The 24172-nt window shown below is 36.1% G+C and overlaps 1 protein-coding gene across 1 annotated transcript in view; it reads right to left on the reverse strand.

Annotated features, from left to right (window-relative positions):
• Positions 1–2: 2 nt before the first annotated feature.
• The window catches only part of AQR (aquarius intron-binding spliceosomal factor), a 108096-nt gene continuing 83926 nt past the window's right edge, over positions 3–24172 (reverse strand). The window contains exons 26-31 of the mRNA XM_008571346.1: positions 23932–24103; positions 20723–20893; positions 17481–17566; positions 12189–12363; positions 9020–9133; positions 3–541 (exon numbers count right to left, since the gene is read on the reverse strand). Of these exons, the coding sequence (XP_008569568.1) occupies positions 227–541; positions 9020–9133; positions 12189–12363; positions 17481–17566; positions 20723–20893; positions 23932–24103 (1033 nt within the window). The 3' untranslated portion in view covers positions 3–226. The remainder of the gene's footprint in view (positions 542–9019; positions 9134–12188; positions 12364–17480; positions 17567–20722; positions 20894–23931; positions 24104–24172) is intronic.

The following is a 24172-nucleotide window of genomic DNA, read 5'->3' on the forward strand; positions in this document are numbered from 1 at the left end:
ACAAAGGAATGATTATTTTCTCTTCTGACTGAAAAAATGAAACTGCAGTTGTCCATACACACACATTTTTTTTTTAATATATTCAAGACATTGAAATCAGTTAACAAAAATAAGGACTGAACATTAATTAGTGCCATTAAAATGGCAGGAGTAAATGTAAAATACAAAAAATAATTCTACTTAGACTTGAAGAATGAAGTGGCCTCCCTAAGAAGGGATAATTTGTCTACTTGGTCTCTGCTGGGGTAGATGTGTCATCTTGAGGGGTGACAGCCTCTGCTGGTACAGTTACAGGTCCTGTCACAGTAGCAGTGATCTCAGATTGAGCAGGGATGGCTTCTGAATTGGAACTGGCTCCTGTCTGATTGGGGGTGGTATCTGTCTGAGATGCTAGGGTTTCTTGGCTAGAACTGGAATCTGTTGGACTGGGTATGATGTCAGCTTGAGCAGGCATGACTTCTTCTTCTATTTCCAATTCTGTTTCTTGACTTTGAATTTCTTCACCTTCTTCCACCATAGCAGGTGGTAGTTGCAATAAAGTCTAATTAAAAAAAAAAAAAGCCAACAACAATATGAACTCAAATGAAAAAAACACCAGTTTATAAAGCTAAGCTCTCACATCAACATCATATTCTCAACAGATATTGTTTCCTCGAGAGTTCTCCAGAACACTACTGGCCATTTTATATTACAAATGCAATACCTCTGTTGACAATAGTGTAGGTTCTGCTAACGCCAAGGAATATGCTTACACATATGTCACATATGAATGATCAAAGTACAAATTAAATCTTCAGAGAGGAAAACAACATGAAAAGCTATTCGATTTTTAAGCAATGAGGTTTGCTGTAACACTTATGAGAAAATTAGTGGCTGATTAGGATTGATTGCTACACCAACTCAAGAAAGGGCCAACTTCAATCAAGGAGCCCTGTGAAGGGTAGAGAGGAGCAAAGCGTTAAGACAAGGCAGGAAGGGGGTGGCAGAGCACACGTAGCTTCTGTCTCACTCCATCAGAAAACTGGAGCAGCTCTATGTTTAGCTTCCCTTTAGCCCATGACAGTCTAGAGCTAAGGTGTGGCTTCTCTCCTCAGGGACTCTGTTCACCTTGTTGGAAACTGAAAAAATTTAAAAAGTACCATTAACAATAGCAGCAAAAAATATGAAATACTTAGCAAAATAGCTAACAAAATATGTGTAAGGTTTGCATGTGGAAAACTACAAAATACTGATAAGAAAATTCAAAGAAGGGCCGGCCCGGTGGCGCACTGCTACAGTGCGCCGCTTGGGAGTGCAGTGGCGCTCCCGCCGAGGGTTCGGATCCCACATACAGACTGGCCGCTCACTGGCTGAGCGAGGTGCGGGCGCAACACCGAGGGTTGCGATCCTGTTGCCAGTCACGAAAAAAAGACAAAAAGGAACGAGGGTTGCGATCCTGTTGCCAGTCACGAAAAAAGACAAAAAGGAAAAAAAAAAAAAGAAAATTCAAAGAAGAACTAAATAAATGGGGAAATATATCATATTCATGGAAGGGAAGACACAATACTGCCAAAATGTTAATCTCCCCAAATGGATCCTAAACAATCTTACTCCTGAAAACATCATATTTAAATCACAGCACGCAGTCAAAGGCCCCTGGGGGAAAGGGAAGCACCCAAAGCCCAACAGGGCCCAAGACCCGTGTGGCACCGGGGCCCAGTCTAAGGCCCAAAGGGAAAGGAAGTACACACAGTCCAGCAGACACTCAGGAGAGCTGAAATCCACGTGGCACCAGGGCCCAATCTAAGGCCCCGGGGAAAAGGAAAGCACCCACTGGCCCAGCAGCTGCCGAAGTAAGCTGAGACCTGCACAGCACCAGGGGCTCAGTCTATGGCCACAGAAAGCTGGAACAAGAGCCAAAGTGGTGTAATACAGACACTGCCATACCTTCTGTCACCACAAGGACAGTTTACCACCACAGTAGCAGCCAGGGCAACTCTATAGGCAACCTGACACTCATTAGATTACATTGATATAAAAGTCACCAGTAGAGCCTGCAAATAGAGAAGGAAATCTTTATCCTCATAGCCAACCCCAGAGTAATAGAAGAAGCAAGTCCTCTACCACATGACCAAACATCAATGAAAAAATACTAGAACTACAAACAAACAAGAAGATATGACACCACTGAAGGAAAACAGTAATGCTCAAGTTCCAGACCCCATAGAACAGGGAATCCTTGAAATATCTGAAAAGGAATTCTGAGCAAAGATCTTAAGAAAACTCCAAGAGATAAAAGAAGACTTAATAAGAGAACACCAGGAAACAAGGAAAAATATCCGGAATATGAAGGAGGAAATTTACAAAGAGATTAATACTTTAAAAAAGAGTGTAACGGAACTGCTAGAAATGAAAGATTCACTCAATGAAATAAAAAACACAACAGAGAGCTTGAGCAGCAGACTAGAGCAAGCAGAAGAAACAACTTCAGATCTTGAAGATGGTCTTTTGAAATAATCCAGGCAGACAAAAAAAAGGAAAAAAGAATTAAAAATAATGAGGAAAATCTAAGAGAGATAGCAGACAACGTCAAGCACTCTAACATCTGAATTGTGGGTATTCCTGAAGGGGAAGAGAAAGGAAAAGGTATTGAAAACTTATTCAAGGAAATAATGACAGAAAACTTCCAAGGTGTAGGGAGAGATGTAGACCTTCAGATCCAGGAAGCTCAGAGGTCCCCAAACAGATTCAATCCAAAAAGATCCTCTCCAAGACACATTATAGTCAAATTTGCAAAGCTCAAAGACAAAGAGAGAATTCTAAAAGCAGCAAGAGAAAAGCATCAAGTCACCTATAAGGAAACCCCCATCAGACTAATAGCAGACTTCTCAACTGAAATCCTACAGGCCAGAAGAAAGTGGAATAATATATTCAAAACACTAAAAGAAAAAAATTTCCAGCCAAGAATTCTTTACCCAGTAAGGCTCTCCTTCAGAAATGAGGGAGAAATAGAGTATTTCCCAGATGAACAAAAATTGTGGGAGTTCACTACCACATGACCAGCCCTGCAAGAAATTCTCAAGGGAGTCCTTCATCTGGAATCTGATTAATGATGATCACTATCACGGATACACAAGAAAGAGCAAAACCCACCATTAAAACAAAAATGCCAGTGAGAAAGAGAAAGAAGCTAAATCATGCCACCTTAAATTTCTAACTAACATTGAAGAAGAGAAAAGGGGATGTAATGATCAAAAGATATTTAAAATACCTTAAAAAAAGCAATTAAATGACAGGAATTAAACAATACCTGTCAATAACTACCCTAAATTTGAATGGATTAAACTTACCATTCAAAAGACAGAGATCGACTGATTGGATTAAAAAGCTAGACCCAAGTATATGCTGTTTTCAAGAGACCCACCTCATCTATAGAGATACACACAGACTAAAAGTGAAGGGATGGAAAAAGATATACCATGAAAACGGAAACCAAAAATGAGCAGGAGTAGCTATTCTTATATCAGATAAAATAGACTTTAAACTAAAAACCATAAAAAGAGACAAAGAAGGCCACTATATAATGATAAAAGGATCTATACAGCTAGAAGACATAACAATCATAAATATGTATACACCCAATACTAGAGCATCCAGATATATAAAGCAAACACTCTCAGACCTAAAGAAAGAAATAGGCGCTAATATATTTATACTGGGTGACCTGAACACCCCTCTCTCAGTATGGGACAGATCTTGCAGGCAACAAATCAAGAAAGAGACAAAGGATTTAATCTACACTGTAGACCAACTTAACTTGGCAGACAGATACAGAACATTTCACCCAGCTACTAAAGAATATACTTTCTTCTCACCAACACATGGAATGTTCTGCAGGATAGACCACATATTAGGTCACAAATCTAGTCTCAGCAAATTTAAAACAACTGAAATCATTCCAAGTATCTTTTCAGACCACAATGGACTAAAACTGGATATTAATAACAAGCAAAACCCTGGAAGCTATACAAATACACAGAAACTAAACAATAGGCTCCTGAATGACTTATGGTTCCAAGAAGAAATTAAACAGGAAATCAAAAAATTTCTTGAAACTAATGAAACTAAAGATAAATCACACCAAAACCTGTGGGATACTGCAAAAGCAGTACTAAGAGGCAATTTACTGCAATAAACACTTACATCAAAGGAATGAAAAGACTTCAAATAAGCAACCTAACAGTATGCCTCAAGGAACTTGAAAATCAAACAACAATCCAATCCTAAAGGTAGTAGATGGAAAGAAATAATTAAGATCAGAGCAGAACTAAATGAAATAGAGACCCAAAAAACAACAGAAAAGATCAATGAAACAAAATGTTGGGTTTTTGAGGAGGTAAATAAAATAGATAAACCATTAGCTAAGCTAACAAACAAACAAACCACAACCAAAAATAAATAAATAAATAAATAAAAAATAAGAGGGAAGACCCAAATAACAAAAGTCAGAAATGAAAAGGGAGATATTACAACTGATACCACAGAAATATGAAGAATCATTAGAGACTATTATAAACAACTGTATGACAACAATTATGAAAACCTGGAGGATATGCATACGTTTCTGGACACATCCAAACTACCCAGACGAAACCAAGAAGAGACAGAAAACCTGAACAGACTAATAACAAGCAATGAGATTGAAGCAATAATCAGCAATCTTCCAAAAAAGAAAAGCCCAGGTCCAGATGGCTTTACAGCTGAATTCTACCAAACCTTTAAAGAGGAATTAATATCAATTCTCCTCAAACTGTTCCAAAAATTGAAACAGAAGCCATTCTCCCAAACTCATTCAATGAGGCCAACATAACACTGATACCAAAACCTGATAAAGATACAACAAAGAAAGAAAATTACAGGCTGATATCCTTGATGAACATAGATGCAAAAATCCTCAACAAAATATTAGCAATCAGAATACAGCAACACATCAAAAAAATTATACACTATGATTAAGTGGGATTCATCCCGGGGATGCAAGGATGGTTCAACATACAAAAGTCAATAAATGTGATACATCACATCAGTAAAATCAAGGACAAAAACCATATGAGTATCTCAGTACACACTGAAAAAGCATTTGACAAAATTCAACATTCCTTCATGATACAGACTCTCAACAAATTAGGTTTAGAAGGAAAATATCTCAGCACAATAAAAGCCATCTACGACAAACTCACTGTCAGTATCATTCTGAATGGGGAAAAACTGAAGGCTTTTCCTTTAAGAACAGGAACATGACAAGGATGCCCACTCCACCACTTCTATTTAACACAGTACTGTAGGTACTAGCCAGAGCAATCAGGAAAGAGAAAGAAATAAAGGGCATCCAGATTGAAAAAGATGAAGTCAAACTGTCCCTATTTGCAGATGACATGATACTATATATAGGAAAACCTGAAGACTATATCAAAAAACTCCTAGAACTGGTTAATAATTTCAGTAATGTTGCAGTATACAAAATAAATGCAGCCAAATCAGTTGCATATATATTCTCCAATAATGAGCTAACAGAAAGAGAATTCAAGAAAGTAAGCCCATTTATGACAGTCATGAAAAAAATAAAATACCTAGGAATCCATTTAACCAAAGAGGTGAAAGATCTCTACAATGAGAACTACGAACGGCTACTGAAAGAAATTATAGAAGACACAAAAAAATGGAAAGACATTCCATGTTCTTGGAATAGAAGAATTAACATTGTGAAAATGTCTATACTACCCAGAGCAATCTACAGATTCAATGCAATCCCCATCAAAATGCCAATGGCATTCTTCAAAGAAATGGAGAAAACAATCTCAACATTCATATAGAACAAGAAAAGACCCTGAATAGCCAAAGCAATCCTGAGCAAAAAAAAAATGAAGTTGGAGGCATAACACTACCTGACTTCAAATTATACTACAAAGCTATGGTAACCAAAACAGCATGGTACTAGCATAGAAATAGACACTCAGACCAGTGGAGCAGAATAGAGAAGCCAGAAATCACCCCTCAGGCTTACAGCCATCTGATATTTGACAAAGGCAACAAAAACATACATTGGGGAAACGACTGCCTTTTCAATAAGCAGTGCTGGGAAAATTGGACATCCATATGCAGGAGAATGAAACTAGATATGCACCTCTCACCATATACTAAAATCAACTCAAAATGGATTCACGACTTAAGTATAAGACCTGAAACTGTAAAATTACTAAGGGAAAATATAGGTGAAACACTTCAGGAACTAGGTCTGGGTGCTGACTTTATGAACATGAGCCCCAAAGCACAAGCAACAAAAGAAAAAAAATAAACAAATGGGACTATATCAAACTCGAAAGCTTCTGCGCAGCAAAGGAAACAATCAAGAGAGTGAAATGACAACCTACAGAGCGGGAGAAAATTTTTGCCAATTATGCATCTAACAAGTGTTTAATATCCATAATATACAAGGAACTCAAGCAATTACACAGTAAAAAAACAAATAACCCAATTAAAAAATGGGCAGAGGAACTGAACAGACATTTTTCAAAGGAAGACATACAAATAGCTAAGAGGTACACGAAAAAATGCTCAATATCACTAGTCATCAGGGAAATGCAAATTAAAACTACATTGAGATATCACCTCATCCCGGTTAAACCGGCTATAATAAAAAAGATGGAGAATAACAAATGCTGGCGAGGATGTGGAAAGAAGCAAATGCTCCTACACTGCTAATGGAACTGTAAATTAGTACAACCACTATGGAAAACAGTATGGAGATTTCTCAAAAAACTACAGCTAGATCTTCCATATGATCCAGCAATCCTACTTCTGGGTATATACCCAGAGGAATGGAAATCATCATGTTGAAGGGATACCTGCACTCCCATGTTTACTGCAGCTCTGTTCACAATAGCCAAGATATGGAACCAACCTAAGAGGGACCTCCATTGACAACTGGATAAGGAAAATGTGGTATTTATCCACCATGGAACACTACTCTGCCATAAAAAAGAATGAAATCCTCCCATTTGCAACAACATGGATGAGCTTGGAGAAACTTATATTGAGTGAAATAAGCAAAGCACAGAGGGATAAATACTGCATGTACTCACTCATAAGTGGGAGCTGAAGAGAGAAAGAAGGAAGGAAAGAAATACCACAGTGGTGTGTTAGACTTGTAGAGGGAGAGAACATATCGAAGGATACGAAGCGGAGTGGGTAAAGGGGGATGGGGAGGGAGGGGATAATTGGGTGGGGTACATGGGGTATAATTACAAGTTTTGGTAATGGGCATTGTGCCAGTATAGATCTGGCCATCACATCTTGGGCACGAGGGGTGACAATTAGCTTTGTACCTCGTAAATATTAATAACCATTATGTATGTATGTATGAATGAATGAATGAATGTATGAATGAACGAACAAACAAACAAACAAATAAATAAAATCACAGCATGCTTTTTTGGAGTAGAAATTGACCCGCTGATTCTAAAATGTATACAGAAAAGCAAATGAACTAGAATACCTAAAACAATTTTGAAAAAGAACAATTTAACATTTACTATAAAGCTACGATAATCACGGTAGTATGGTAATGGCAAAATGATACATACACAGAACAGTGGGAACAGCATAGAGAGCCCAGAAATAGACTCTCACATGTATGGTCTCAATTGACCTTTTGACCACAATTCCATAGAGAAAAAACAGACCATTCAGGCAGTGGTGCTGAAACAATTGGATATCCACATGCAAATGAATGCAACTCAACCTCACCTGTACCGTATAAAAAAATTAATTCAAAATGAAGCACACCTCTAAATGTCAAACTTTATTTAACTTCTAGAAGAAAACCTTTGTAACTCTGGTTTAGGCTAAATATTTTTTGGACATAAAAATCATGAATTATAAAAAAAAATCCACACACTGAACTTCATCAAGATTTAAAATTTCTGTTCTTTGAAAGACACAAAAAATGAAAAAAAAGTCACAGACTAGAAGAAAATATTTGTAAAATACATACTTGATAAAGGACTTGTACTCAGAATAAATAAAAACTCTCAAAATTCAATAATAATAAAACATACAACCCAATAAAAAATGGGCAAGAGACCTGAGCAAATACATCCCCAAAGAAGTTATACAGATGGCAAATAACCATATTAAAAGACACTCAACATTGTTATTAGGGAAATGAAAATTAAAAAACCACATTGAGATCAGTACATACTTACTAGAACTGTTAAAATAAAAAAACCTACCATATCTAGTGTGGGTGAGGATATACAGCAAACTGGTGAGAGTATGCATTGGTACAACCACTTTGAAAAACAGGTTGGCAGTTTCTTAAAAAGTTAAACACATACACATACTTAACATATTATCCAGCCATTCCACTCCTAGGTATGCACCCAAGAGAAAGAGCATGGAATGCTCATAGCAGCTTTACTTGTAACAGCCCAAACTGGAAACAACCCAAATGCCCATCAACAAGTAAATGGGTAAACTGTGGTACATCCATACAATGGACTGCTACTCAGCAATAAAAAAGAAAGAACTACCAATACATGCCACAACATGGATGAATCTCAAAATAATTATGCTGAGTAATACTAGCCAGAAAAAAAAGAGGACATACTGTATGATTCCATTTACATAAATGTCTAGGAAATGGAGGCTCATTTATAGTGACAGCAGATCCAAAGGGGATGGGTGAAGGACAAGAAGGAGGGATTACAAATGGGCATGAGGAAACTTTAGGGGATAATGGATATGTTCATTATCTTGATTGTGGTGATGGCTTCACAGGTATATACTGTCAGGACATATCAAATTGTATAATTTAATTATGTAGACTTTATTATATGTACAATTATATCTATATAAAGATTTTTAAAAATATGAGTGTTACATAAATGATAACAACTTTAATTTACTTGGTTCATTCTGCAAAAGAGAAGAAGATTCTTTCTATAGTAGGGAAATAAGAGTCAATTTCAAAAAAACTCACCTGATGATAATGATGTGTAGTCTGTATCAGATGCATGTACATGTTGTATACAAAGTTTGCCATCTGGGGCATATTCTTTATTATCTGTACTTCGTGAGATGGTCTCTCTCCATTCTAAAAGAAGGCAAAAAGAAAAGTATCTAATGAAAAAACCCTAGAAGCTAACATTTCAATATCAGCCCATTTCTCGATCTTATGAATAAGCACTATTAGGGCTTGGAGGACCTAAGGATAGTAGAGGATGTAAGGATAGAAAGAGGACATAAGATGCAAGTGTGAGACTCCAATAAACACTTCACGAAGAGTTGTGATTTCATTTAAATTTGGAAAAGCTAGAGACTAGGAGAGCTAAGAGTCACTAGCGTTTAATACAATTTCAGGATGGTAAGTGAAATATAGGTTTTAGTTTATTAACTAATGTAGAAGAATTAATAAAAGACGAGTAATCATTTGAATATAGAGAAAAATCAATACGGTCTAAAGTAGCAGTTTCCAATATGGAGTATACCCCAAACACAGTTCAAAAATAATTCAAAAAGAAAATATTAAAACTTTTCTTCCTATATGTATCTTTCTAATAAAATAAGTCAACATTTACTATTACTTAATATATAGACTACTAGTCATGGGGGTAAATATTCAAATGTTCTTTTTTAAACTTTGTGGTGTCTATCAGAATCATGTGGGGCAGTCTGCCAAATTGCAGATGCCTGACCTCTAGCCCCAGAGATTTAGATTCAGTAGGTCTGGGGTAGTATGGAGTAGTTTTTTGACAATGATCTGAAAAACAATGCTCTATCAGTATAGGTAAAGTAGTAAAGCAAATGAAGAAAATATAAAATTTGCACTTCTTCCTAAACCACCCTAGAATAAAGATTAACAACTTTCTTTTTTTATAGTCATTAACAAATGTTTATAAGGTGTCACCCGGGCCGGCCCGTGACTCACTCGGGAGAGTGCGGTACTTATAACACCAAGGCCGCGGGTTCGGATCCCACATAGGGATGGCCGGTTTACTCACTGGGTGAGAGTGGTGCTGACAACACCAAGTCAAGGGTTAAGATCCCCTTACCAGTCATCTTTAAAAAAAAAAAAAAAAAAAAAAAAAAAATAAGGTGTCACCCTTTCTTACTGTACGAGCAATTCAGAAAACATAAAGGCAAAAATGCATACCAAGAAAAAGGATTCTACCTTAAAGTGACAAATTATTTAAAGTACACAAAGTTAGAAATATTAAGTATATTATACAGCATTTCTCAGAATTAAGAAGGATGGTACTAATGCACGTAAGCCGGTATTCTTTTGACTAACGGTCACTTCCTGCAATATTCACAACTTCTTTTTTTTTTTTTTTCGTGTCCAGCAACGGATTGCAACCCTCAGTGTCGCGCCCGTACCGGACTGGGGACTGGCAACGGGATCGCAGACCTCGGTGCTGCGCCCGCACCTCGCTCAGCCAGTGAGCGGGAACCGGTCTGTATGTGGGATCTGAACCCTCGCCAGGAGCGCCGCCGTGCTCCCAAGCGGCGCACTGTAGCAGTGCACCACTGGGCCGGCCCAATGTTCACAACTTCTATGTGCAGACTTTTACGCTAGTATGACTAGGACATGCTGGTGGGATCTGAACCCTCGCCAGGAGCGCCGCCGTGCTCCCAAGCGGCGCACTGTAGCAGTGCGCCACTGGGCCGGCCCAATGTTCACAACTTCTATGTGCAGACTTTTACGCTAGTATGACTAGGACATGCTACCTTCAAAACATGGAAGGATTTTGGGGTTTTTGTTTGCTTAATTTCCAGTGGATTTACTGGGAGCTGGCTTTCCTGAGATGCAGGCTCTCCCCAACCCCTGACACTGGTCTCTTGTGCAGAAGATGGGGAGATGCTCTCAACCCTTAGCACCTCTGGGGCTTGAATCCATGAGTGTTGTCTAAAGCACTGGTTTCCAAGCCTTCTGCTCAGTGGTACTGCCTGATCTGCACTCAGGTTTCTCCAGGTATGCCCCCGTAGCCCTTGCACAGGAAACACCAGGTGAGCCTGTTAAACATGGAGACACCAAGACTCCAGGCCTCTTGCTGGGAATCTGCCTGTTTAATAATCAGCCCATAAAAGATTCAGAAGCTCAGAGCTATAGGATTGTGTCTAGACTCCAGAGCCTGACACTCAGAGCTTTACATGACCCCACCCCATCACATCTTTCCACCCTTTTCCTTCTATTCCTCCACAGCAGCATTTTGTAAAATAGAAAAAAAAAAAATGCAGTTTAAAAAAAAGTATTTAATGCTATTATAAAATAAACACACAGACTTTAACCTCAGAATTTAATTTTTTAGAGGAATGGAGGTTAGCAGTATATTATGAACATTCCAAACAATTTTATTTAAAATCCAGTGGACCTCCAGGACATTTCATTAAATAAAAAAGGCATAGCCCAAAACTATATAGGATGCTAACCTTCATGTAAGAAAGAAAATAATATAAGAAAATCAAACAGGTATCTGCTCTTTTGTACAAAACGACTGTAAGGATAAACAGAAACTGAAGAGACTGGTTACCTATGGAGGGCAGGTGGTAGGAGAATGGGAGAAAGCAGGGAGAATAAGAGGGAGTAGCACTTCTCTGAGTCTATCTTTTTAAGTGCATGTGCTCTCTTCTCCCCCATTTCCCCAGAATATAAGCTTCTTAAGAACTGGACCACTTATTACTCTGTTATCAAGCAAATAGTTAAGTTCTCCTTATAAAGCTGAAGAGAGGCAGTATAGTACGACGACAAATAACATGGACTCTGGAGTGAGACTGCCTAGGTTTTCAAATCTTGGACCCTCCACCTAGACGATGGCCAAACTACTTAACTTCTCCGACCTTCACTTTCCCCATATGTAAAATGGAGTTAATAAGAAAATCTACTGAACAGTGCTGGTACTGAGATGAAATAATATACATGAAGAGCTAACTACTTGATACATGGCAAGTACTCAATAAATGTTATCTGATATTACTATTATTTTTATATAGAAAATATAATTCAGTTCCTTAGAGTAAGGAGAACTCTAAAAAACAGCAAGTGGATTACCTATATGATAATGTTCCTGCCTAATGTGGCCACCTATAAGAGAACCCCCATTTCTCACTCTGGAGAACGCTGCTCTATACAATGAAGAAAGAAGTCCTACCTTTCTAGAGGTTGGAAAAGGTTCTGTTGGAATTATATGCAAATGAAGTGGGCGGGCCGTGAGCTGGCTGAAAGCTGGAGTCAGTTCAAAGCAGTTTTGGAAGAGGGACACTCTGGCGAAGATATAAAGTCCAAGTCTGGCTCTAGACATGGCCACCACTAAGCGACGAACATCCCTTTAAGAAACAAAATAATTAACACACTTCAAGATTAATAACCTATTTATGCCGTTTTTTTTCTTTTCTTTTTCTACATTTTCCATTAAGTAGTCCTGTTAAGCTGTGGCAATAAAAAGTTAAGCTTCTTAAAAACCTTATAGAGTAAGCACAAAGCTAATCAATGTTATGTGACTAGTAAACTAAATAGCCTCTTGGTTTATTTGGGGGGGGGGATCACAAAATAACCAATAAACTGATTTAAAAAGTCTAAGGTATATTAGTATTATGGTACAGTTCAGTTGTCCGTCATCATTTTACTCTACCACCAGCACTGAGTCGATTTGAACCAGCCCTTCTTCCATTTCTGTGCCTACCAAAGTCCCAGGCTCCATCAAGGTCAAATTTTACTTCTTAGATAAATCTTACCACATTGTTTTATACTTATTTACAATAATAATTATAAGTACATATGGAAATGCTGTATGTTGACAAGATATAACATATAATATCATGTCTTTTTCATGTATTTATTCTAGTATCTAGGTTCAAAGCCTGGCCTACAATAGGCACTCAATGTTCACATAAACAGTAATAAAAAGGGTTAAATTGAAATACTCCAACCCACATTGTTTTATACTTATTTACAATAATAATTATAAGTACATATGGAAATGCTGTATGTTGACAAGATATAACATATAATATCATGTCTTTTTCATGTATTTATTCTAGTATCTAGGTTCAAAGCCTGGCCTACAATAGGCACTCAATGTTCACATAAACAGTAATAAAAAGGGTTAAATTGAAATACTCCAACTATATGAGGGTACTTCAAAAAGTTCATGGAAAGATTCATATTATCTTTTAATTCTATTTTTCCATGGACTTTCTGAAGTACCCTCGTACACGTACTTGGCTATCTAATGAATCATGTCAGTTTTCTTCAATCTATCTTTTAAAAATAATATGTTTTTTTTTTAAAAAAGGTTTGAATCAAATTTATAAACGAGAGCTCTATATTAAGTGCAATTTCACCTCACCGTTAGAAAGTGTTTTAGCAAGAAAAGATAGTTGGTTGTAAAAACAGAGGACTGTTTGTTTTCTTGAGATGCTTTTAAATTGCTATTTAAATTTTTGAGTACTCTACAAAAGAAGATATGATACAGTCTGGTACAATTACCTCTAACCCCTGAAGGAAAGTGTTAAAAGCATATTACAGAGATCTAATGCTACAGAGATTCTAGAATAACCAGACAGAGAACCAGAAATTGGGATGTTTATCTAACAGCTTTTCTTTGCCTCTGTGTAATACAAGATATTTCGGGAATACCTCTCATTCAGTCCCATTTTCCATGGTGTTTGATGGTCTTGTTAAGAATCTAGTTTCCCTCTTCAGGAAGTACTGTGTGACACCAGTAGGTAATATCAGTTTTGTTCTTGTGTTATACGTATGTGTTGGGGTGGGGAATGAGTGAGGACAGAGACTCCTTCCCCAAGACACACACAATTAAGAGATGTTCATTTAGGTAGAAGGGAAAACACACCCCTTTACAGGAGCTTTGAGGAATCTCTACATTTGTGATACATTGGATTCATGAAGGAAGTATTATCTTCTAGGTTACTGTAAGCCAAATTGTTTTTTATTTTCTCCACATTTTCTTAGAACTCCAAGGAGTCATGCTTTAGGTAGGGAGTTCCAACACTGGTAATTGGATACACAGTGCTAGAAATACTTAGCATGAGCTCTCACACAAACATTGTAAAGGAAATTATGGTTAAACCTTAATGTTGCCAGGGAAAAAAAAGGGATGGTGGTGCAAGGCAGTAACTTAAACTGTCATTTTCATGGTAATCACTGTATTATTATGTTCAGTTCTCCCTTTCATAGCCAGAAGGCTCTAGACAGAGCACAGATACAGTGCTGTTGCAGTGACCAATGCATCAGTCCCTCTGAGGAAATTTTTCTCACTAGTACAGTGAAGTGGCTTTTATTAAGTGTGATCTCCACTGTACACGAGGAGTGTTGAACTAAAATCTCCTGCAGATTCAAATGTAGGTATGTCCAAGGATATGTTTACTGTCTCCCCCACTGGACTCTAAACTCCACAAGGGCAGAGATCATGAATATTAGACTTACTACTATATATCAAGGACCTAGCACATCACCAAATAGATGGATCTATAAATATTTGTTAAATGAATGACCAAATACTATGAACACAATAAACTACTAGGCAAAAAAGCAAAGGGTTCTTTGAAGTCTCCAGAATATGGCTGGACAGAAAGAGCATCGTTAAAAAACAAAGCCAACACTCTGATAGAACCCCCATGAGGAAACAACACAGGAAAAGTTGCAGCCGTACTACTTTGCTCTGAACAGGTCACAAACATTTCTATTGGTACCTAAGCTGTCCAAATCAATTGGGGACAAGAACTACTTTGCTCTGAACAGGTCACAAACATTTCTATTGGTACCTAAGCTGTCCAAATCAATTGTCCCCAATGAATGCTAGAAAAGAGACTAGGAATGTCCTACTCTGGATTCTAAACAGCTCTACATTGCCCTAAAACAGGTCTCTGGAACTGAAGCTGATAGTCTGGTTCCTACCCAATCACCCAATTAGTCCACCCTGGCTGAAAAAAGGTTTGGGAAAAATATGGCAGGCCCAGTGACAACCACTGAGTCACCGCAGGAAGTGCCCTGGGCTCTCCTGATCTGGGGTGGTGGGGTGCTGAGGGCCTCTGCCATGCTCCCCCGACACCCACAACCAGCCCAGCAACGACCACCAATCCACTGCAGGAAGAGCCCTGGGCTCTCTCAAGCCTGGGCGGTGGGAGGTCGAGGGTCTCGGCCACACTCCCCTGACACCTGCAACCAGCCTAACAATGACCAAGACACTGCTGGAAGCCCCCGGTCTCCCCTGAAGGAATGAGGGGGGTGACACAAGCCTCAACCCTGCCCCTCCTCCTTCCTCCTTCTTCCACCCTATTTTCTTCCCCTGTTCCTTCTCCCCCTCCCCCCGAACTGCTCTGCAACATCATAGAATGTAAAAAAATAATATTAATAAATAAACAAACAAAAAAAAGAAATATGGCAGGCACTTGGAAAATAATCTAACAGTTCCTTAAAAAGCTAAATATAGTGTTACCATATGACCCAGCAGTTCCAATCCTAGGTCTATTCCCAAGAAAAAGGAAAACAAATGTTTACATAAAAACTTGTATATGAATGTTCATGGCAGCATATTCATAATTGTCACCAAGTGGAAACAATCCAATGTCTATCAATTGATGAATGGGTAAATAAAATGTGATATATTCACCCAATGAAATATTATTCAGCAATAAAAATAAACGAAATACTGAATGCTACAACATCAATGAACCTTCAACACACTATGATAAGTGAAAGAAGCCAGTTGCAAAAAAGCACATATTATATGCTTCCATTTATATTAAGTGTCCAGAATAAGCAAATCTACAGAGGCGGAAAGCAGAATAGTGGCTGCCAAGGGCTTGGGAAAGAGAGGAGGGTTTCTCACTGGGGTGATGAAAATGTTCTAAAACTGATTGTGGAGACAGCTGCATAACTCTGAATATAATAAAAACCATTCAACTGTACACTTAAAATAGGTAAATTGTATGGTATGTTAATTATATCAATAAAGCTGTTATTAAAAAATAAAATTTGGCAGGAAATAGTTTCCTTGGTCTCTTGAAACACAAATATTTTCCTTCTTATTATAAAAGTAGAAGGATATGAAAGATTAGCTTTCTACAAACCAAAACGTTTTACGGAGAGTTTGATAAAATTCTAGTTAAGCTACCCAAGCCAAGCAACTTGGGTAACTGGAATCATAACTAATAACTAAGCTGACATATCCCCTCTATACTCTACCACCACCACCACCACCATCACCACCACCCACGAAGGTGGACTTTCAAAAATAAAATTTGGTAAATACAAAGAAGATTAATTTGTTTGCATAAAGGCATTTTTGCTTAGAAAATTTTGGTACGCATGACAATACTGAAATCAGCTTTTTAAAAACCCTTCATTAATGAGGATTTTATCATCAGAATCTTTTTTGCTTACTTTTTAGGTTTCCAGAAAAATTAGGCAAAGAACAGCACAGAACTAAAGTAAATGGAATTTTAAAAAGGAGACAAGAGAGGAAGCACTATTCATATATTCATAGTGTAGGTTTTTGAGAGATTTTAATTAAGTAAACCATAACGATGACCCATTCAGACAGCAGTTATAAATCTCAATGAGGAAAAGGAGATGCTTTTTTAGAAGTCTCCAAGTATATGTTTGACACTTAACTAAGCAAAAAAAACCCTGTACTTTAGAATGTGATCATCTTGAAACAATTCCTTAAAACACTGTTTCTTTGTTTATGTTTACATAAAAGTTATCAGTCTAGTGGAATCTGATCACTGGTTTAAGCTCCAAATGTATCTAGACTTAATGACATTACGAGAGCTTGGAGAATTTTTTATACTCACCAAATAAAATAATAAAATGAACTCTCTATAATAGTTTTGCTAGTAAATCATGAGATGAAGGTTTATATAAAACTAAAGGGCTGCTTTGTAATAAGAAATTATTCCCATAAATCTCTAGCACATAAATACACCACAATAAATGATAAAAACAGATTGTTTGTTTTGACAATTCTTAATCCTAGGAGAACAAATGGCTCCTTTATCCTCCAGCACTGAAGCCTAAAGATTGCATGTGCGGAAAAATCAGAAACCCTATGCAATGAAAATTATGCTGAAGAGACTTCTGACCACTTTACCTCCTTAAATTTCTGATATTAAGTTTCTAACAGATATAGCATACATTTATTAAGGTTTTACAATAAAATGCTATCTCTAAATGTTACTGAAGAATAAAAAAGTAATAATTACTAAAATTACATATAAGAGTAAAAAAATTCATTAGCAATGGGAATGGTTAACTATACAATTTGATAATGTTTCATTCTAACACAAAGTGCCAAAAAAAGGTGCCATAACAATTAATTATAATTTAAACTTAAAAAAATTAGAACTACTTAGCCACAGAAGATCAAAATTGAGGTAGATAGTAAAATTCAATAATATTATGAAAGTTTTTTCCTACGTACCTCAGATGGCCCACTGCTCTGGTTCGTACCAGAGAAAGAAGAATGTAATCATTCTGTTGACCCTGAAATCTATCAACAGTTGTCACCTAGACAGATAAAATGGAAAATGACATATTTTCAAAAGCAGAATAAAAAGACTCTAGAGATTATTTAACTAATGTGTTAAAAACAAACATTTTACCCTTAAAATAATCTCAAAAGAAACATAATCATATGTAAGGAAATGCAAGACCAAGTTAATGAACATTTAAATAAACCGCGGTAACCAGATGAGGCTATGTCCTTATGTTACTCACACTTATACCACTTGTCTTTACCTTTGCCGGTCAGCCAAATGACTATTTTAGTCTTCCCCGACAAGACTGCCAAACTCTATGAAAACAAGGACTATGTCCAGCATATTAACTGGTATCCTGGTTTGATGCCAAGCAATATAACTTGGTCTGCTCATTTATTATTTATCACATCCCTAGTACTTGTCTACAGTGTTCCTCTGTCAAAGAAAAAAACAAATAATCTTCATAGTATTTTTTGTTCACTTTCAAAATCTATGTACAAATAGGGAAGTTCTGGCAGGTTTCAGTCACTCAGGTATTTACCTCTTTTTCATCAATTCAGCACAAAGTTTAAATGCTTCTTACACTTTTTAAACCATAGTTTATGGTCCCGCTACCTTTAGGAAGTTTTATAAAATACTTCTTTTATATCAACTTCATGGAGGTAAAGTTTATATACAATAAAATGCACTCATTTTAAGTGTACAATTTGATGAATTTTGACAATATATACTCCCATGTAACCACTGCCACAATAAAAATTTCTACCTCCTTAGGTAGGCCCCATTGTTAAATTTATAGCCCCAGCCTAAGGCAATCACTGATTTAATCTGTCACTATATATTACTTTTTGCCAGTTCTAGAATTTCATAAAAAATAGAATCAATAAAGTAGGTACTCTTTGTGTCTGGTTTCTTTCACTCAGCATAATGATTCTGAGATTTATCCATGTGTTATGTACTCTAGAAGTTCATAACCTTTTTACTGTCGAGTCGGCTTCACTGAACGAATATACCACAATTTGTTTATCTATTCCCTGTTCATGGACATTGGGTTGTTTCTGGCTACTTTGAGTAAAACTGCACTGAATATTCATGTACAGATATTTTTGTGGACATATGTTTTCATTGCTCTTGGATGAATGTCTAGGAGTGAAATTGCTGAGCTGCATAATAAGCGTATGTTTATAAGAAACTATTTTCCAAAGTTGCTATACCACTTCACCAGCAATGTTCTGGTTCCAGAGTTCCAGTTGCTTTGCATCCTTGCCAACATTTGGTATCCTGTCCATCTATAATTTTACTCATTCTATTGGGTGCGTAGTATTATCTCATTGCAGCTTTAAATTTCCCTTACAACTAATTATGGTAAGCATTTTTTGTGTATTACTGGCCATTTGTAAGTCTTCTTGTTGTGAAGTGTCTATTCAACTTATTTGCCCATTTTGCATTGGATTGTCTTATTTAATAACTTTCAAAGGAGTTCCTATTTTCTAGATATAAGTCCTTTGCTGTTATGTGTGCATGTCATATCTGAAAATTCTGTGCCATCCTGACCATGTGGAAAGCTTGTCTGGGATCACACTCTGAGAACGGCAGGGCAGAAGAATGAAATGAACCTTTGCCCTTGATAACATCACTGAGCCAACCTGCAATCCAACCTTGGAACCATCCTAATTCCATCCTCTTGTTATGAGAGATAGTAACTTCCTTTATTATTTGAGTTAAATTTTTGTTACTTATAAGTAAAAGACTCAGATACTGAAGTTCTATTTCTAAACTTTCTGTGTTTCAAAGTTACTAGTTTCTCATTTTCACTCTCTATAGTCCTTCTGGAGTATTCTGCAGTGTCTATTCCTCCCTGTATTCCTTTCAATTTTCTTTTCACTCCTATGATTCTATTTTCTTCCAGCTCACATTTCATCTCTTCCTGAGTTCTTGCATTTCTCTGCTCTGGAGGCTTTCCTCAAAGAAATGGTTACTTCAAGTATTTTCAAATTTATCGCAAAACATGTATATGAAATTTTCATCTGTTCCAGGCCAACATGCTTTGTGAAGCATGTATCTTTATGTTTTGATGCTCTTTTCCTCGTTTTTTCCTATATAAATTGAGCTTGTACTAGTTTCCTTTTTACTATTCATCACTGAATAAGTGAGTTTCTTAGATTAGCTATATGCAGGAGGTTAGGTTGGGGTGAGCAAACTGTTTTCTGAAGGTTGGAAGATTTTCAAAACAGAAGGCCCTCTTTTCCTCCTGTTGAGATAGTCTACTTTTTGCAAATACAGCTCACCTGTTGGCTTCTTTGAACCAATCTGGGGGGCCAGGAAGCCTTCTGCTCACCAATATTCCTGCATCCATTGTTGCATAACAGGGATATGGCTCTTATACTTCAGGGTAAGCCTCTCTTCTTCAGAAAGCGTGTTTTTGCTGGTACTTTCAAGACTGGTCCCCTAAATTCTCTCATTTTCTTCCTGATCTTAGTCACCTGATCTGTGTCATCTCACTCAAAATGGAGTTTGACCCCCTCCTCCTCCCACTTTCCTCTGATTTTTGAATGATTTCTAAGAAAAAAATGAAAGAGCTTTTACATAGCCATATTTACAACCAAAGTCCTAATTTTATCATTAGTAATATTATACTTATATTTTATTTTCTAATTTATTAAACCCTTTATTAACAGAATCAAGCATCCTCATTTTTATTTAATATTTCTTTCTCATGACATTAAAAATAAAAAAAAAATTTTTTTTAATCCTAAGGTCTGAATACACTTTATGATCTCCTTTTATACCTAAGACAACCCCCCCAAACACACAATAAAAAGCAGTTCAAATTATACCTTTCCAAAAAAAAAAAAAGCCAGTTCATATTTCTACTATAACAGTACATAAATTAAAATGTAATTTCATTATCCATTATTTTATCAACAAAAAGTTTTAGAAAGATTTATTTCTGACAAATATCAACAAAAATCTTCAATGTGATAGTTGTGACAGAAGTTCACAGCAAACCAGCAAAACTATCAGATAGGATTGTCAGAGAATTATTTATATCTTATGTTTAATTTTCTCACCTATCTTAAAAGGAGACACAAAATGGAACAATATAAATAACTCATAATAAATACAAACCTTTCCATTTTGACCAAATGATGAATAAGAGAACATATTACATTCATAAAATTACCTTATTTGGTCTTCCAATCAATGGATTGTTCCCACATCGTCTATTGATGATGTCACGAATAAGATGCTTTTGCCCATTATACGTTGTTAAAATACTGATCTTGTCAGCAGGATAACCAAGTAAACACATGTACATAAAAAGTGCTACCACATATTCTGCCTCTCCAAGATTCTGTAATGCAAACATAATCAGATTGTGCATTTATTTCCTTTTGTTTCAATTTTCTAGAGAAAATGACTTCTCTAGTACAATTTGTTCACTTAGCATACCACAGAAGTGAAGAGTTAATAACTTGGACAGATGAATACCTTTCATAAACTGAGGGATAACCTAATCCAGGTTAACACTAATAAACAAAAATCTTGACATCTGCAATACATTTGCAATAAATGGAACGATCATAAAATAAATGCCAACTTAAGGGCTTAATATTCTTGAATCCACAACAATCACCATATAGATGAATAACATTCTGTACAGTGTACTGCACAGAATATGAAAAAGAATATCAACATAAAGGAACTATCTAAGAAGCAGTACAAAATCCAGTCTAACAGCATATATATCTAGCAGTATTGGCATTGGCTCTCAATTTTTGCACAGTGCTCTTCCTTTTTCCTTGTGCTTCTTAATGTTTTTTGTGTGTTTGCTTTTGTTATTTTACTGATGGTTACCACCTCTACTAGACCAGTTTAGGTGGAAAGAGGATGTGGTCTCAAGACAGTCAGTCTAGCTTACTGTTGAGTTAGAGACTCTAAAGATTGGTGGGAAGGAGCTTAAAACTAAGGGCTTAACTGAACTTTAAAGTGAGAAATCATACACAAAGCTGTTTTGTTCAGTTTACTAGAGACTAAATTTAAAGTACTAGTTGAGAGAACAAAGTAAAATGAGAAAATAAACACAATGTAAAAAGTCAAGAAACAAAGATAAGAAGCTGGGTTTCACACAAAGGCAATAGGAAAATTTACTCAACCTTCAGAAATATCATTTATATTCTGGTTCCTGGTGACATCCATACAGCCTAAGTTACCTCTTTCATCTAAATTTTCCAGTTCTTTGGAAGACAGGAGGAAAAAGAAGCCACATGACTGTGTAAATCTTTTTATTTTCTATATCAGTAGCAAACTACATATATCTAAGCAACAGCTCTAACATAGATAAAAGAACAAGTTGGGAATTGTGGAAATGACAATAATTCAAGCTAGGGCTGAAATTCAGTTTTCAAGACTTGTATTTTTGTCAAAATTGATGCAACAAGTCCTCGAAAAATAGAACCCACTTCTTTACTCATGTGAAAAATGAACATTGCCCAATTTGGTACTTTGCCCAAAGGTCAGACATGAAGTATTAACAACATAAATTATATTTCAACAAACATTTTAGAACTCACTCCAAATAAGTCAAGTCCACTTCAAATTCACAACTTTTATTCATTTATTCATCTATCCTCTCCCTCTCAGAGACTAATTCTTCAAAAGTCATTTAAATGCTGAGTACTCTTATTTTGGGGGATAATGTTTTCAACTCTTCAGAAATATATTTAATAGTGGCAATCATCTGAAAATATATTTATTTCTTGAAATACTGAAAATTCATCCAGAGGTAGGCTTAATAAGAAAACAGATAACCAATGTGGATAATAATGCTTCAGATCAATACTATTGCACGGTTCAAGTAACTAAACTACCTCCAAAGAAATTCCAAAAACTACAATGTAATGACAACATCAGTAGAATACTAGTAGAATACTCAAATCACCTTCTAAGGTGGCTATTAGGAAACATATCCCTAATTTGAATTAGGTTCTAATATTTTTAAAGTTGTCACTTAAAGGTTACATCTGTTCTCAGGCTATAAGTATACAGAGTAACTTGGTTTAATATAACCAAATATTTGGAGGGAAAATAAGATCTTCATAAGTTATATCTACACATACACATCCACTTAAGCTGGTGATATTTGATCCTTTTTCATGTATAACTCAAGGTCTCCAATTTATATAAATAACAGTATAGATTAAATATTTTGCTGTAAAGAGAAGAAAAGAAAAATTTTAGATAATCCCAAACAGCTGGTGATATTTGATCCTTTTTCATGTATAACTCAAGGTCTCCAATTTATATAAATAACAATATAGATTAAATATTTTGCTGTAAAGAGAAGAAAAGAAAAATTTTAGATAATCCCAAATGCCACCACCCAAAGACTGTCATCCTTTGGTGTATATGCCATCTTTATATTATAGATTATCTGTACATTTCTATATGTATGTTTTGCTGTTCTTTTTAAAAAATAAGACACTGTAGATATACTTTGCAACTTGCTTTTTCTCATCTAAAATAGCATAAACATTTTTCCTATCAGGAAACAAATTTATAATGCTTACATTCTTAGTGGCTATTCAGCATTTCTTTTGTATGGAACAACTAGTAATAGGGATTAATAAGTAACTAATCCCTACTGTAGACAGATATTTTAGATTGTTTCTCATATCCAAAATAATTTGCAGTGATGAGGATTCTAGCATATGTCTTTGCAAACTCATCCAATTATTTTAGGATAAATTAGTAGAAGTGAGAACACTGCTTTTAATACATACTGATAATCTGTTCACCAAATTATTTTCCTACAAGCATTGCATGAGTAAAGAATTTCCCCAAACCTCCCCCAACACTGACTATTGTCAAAGAAATGAAAATATGATCCAGTACTCTATACTTGTTATAAATCTGTATCTTTTTTGTGAATTGCATATTCTTATCCTTAATGCATTTTTCTGTGAGAATTTTTAAAAAAGAATTTTTTCAAAAAGTGATTTATAAGATTTCTATATATATTTTGAATTCAATCCACTCTTTGTCAGTTGTTAAAAATGAATTTTCTCTCAAATCGGTCGGCATTTTTCCTTATGATTTCTGATTTGGTAACAAGCTTAGAAAGAACTTTCTTACCCCAATACTATATGTTCATCAATATTTTCTTCTAGTATTTCTAGTATGCTTAGTTTCTTTTCTTTAGTGTACGTATCTTTAATCCACCTGAAATTAGTTTTTTTGTGTGTTGTGTGTAAGGGGGGGCTCTGACTTCCTTTCTTCAATGACGAAAGTCAAATGAGTCATACAAGTCAAATGGTTCAGTGTCACTGATTTAGGTAGTACTTCAGCCAGGGAAATACAAAATAAACTTAAAAGCTTCATATTTTTTCTTACCTGATAAAAGTAAGGATTAGGTTCAGACTCTCCCACTCCCTGAAAATCTTCAACATTAATGAGCTGGAAGTCATACAGTAAGCCAGCATTTGCTGTACTAAACTCTGGCAAGAGCTGCACATGGGGTAAGTTTCCTAGATTCTTGTATCGCCAGTTGTAGAGGTTACACAAACTTTCCGAAGAGAAACCCCCCCAAAACAGAAAAGATTAGCAATATAAAATCTTTTAATATACATAAGGA

This window comes from Galeopterus variegatus, unplaced genomic scaffold, assembly GCF_000696425.1.
Source record: "Galeopterus variegatus unplaced genomic scaffold, G_variegatus-3.0.2 Scaffold683, whole genome shotgun sequence".
Taxonomy (NCBI): domain Eukaryota; kingdom Metazoa; phylum Chordata; class Mammalia; order Dermoptera; family Cynocephalidae; genus Galeopterus; species Galeopterus variegatus.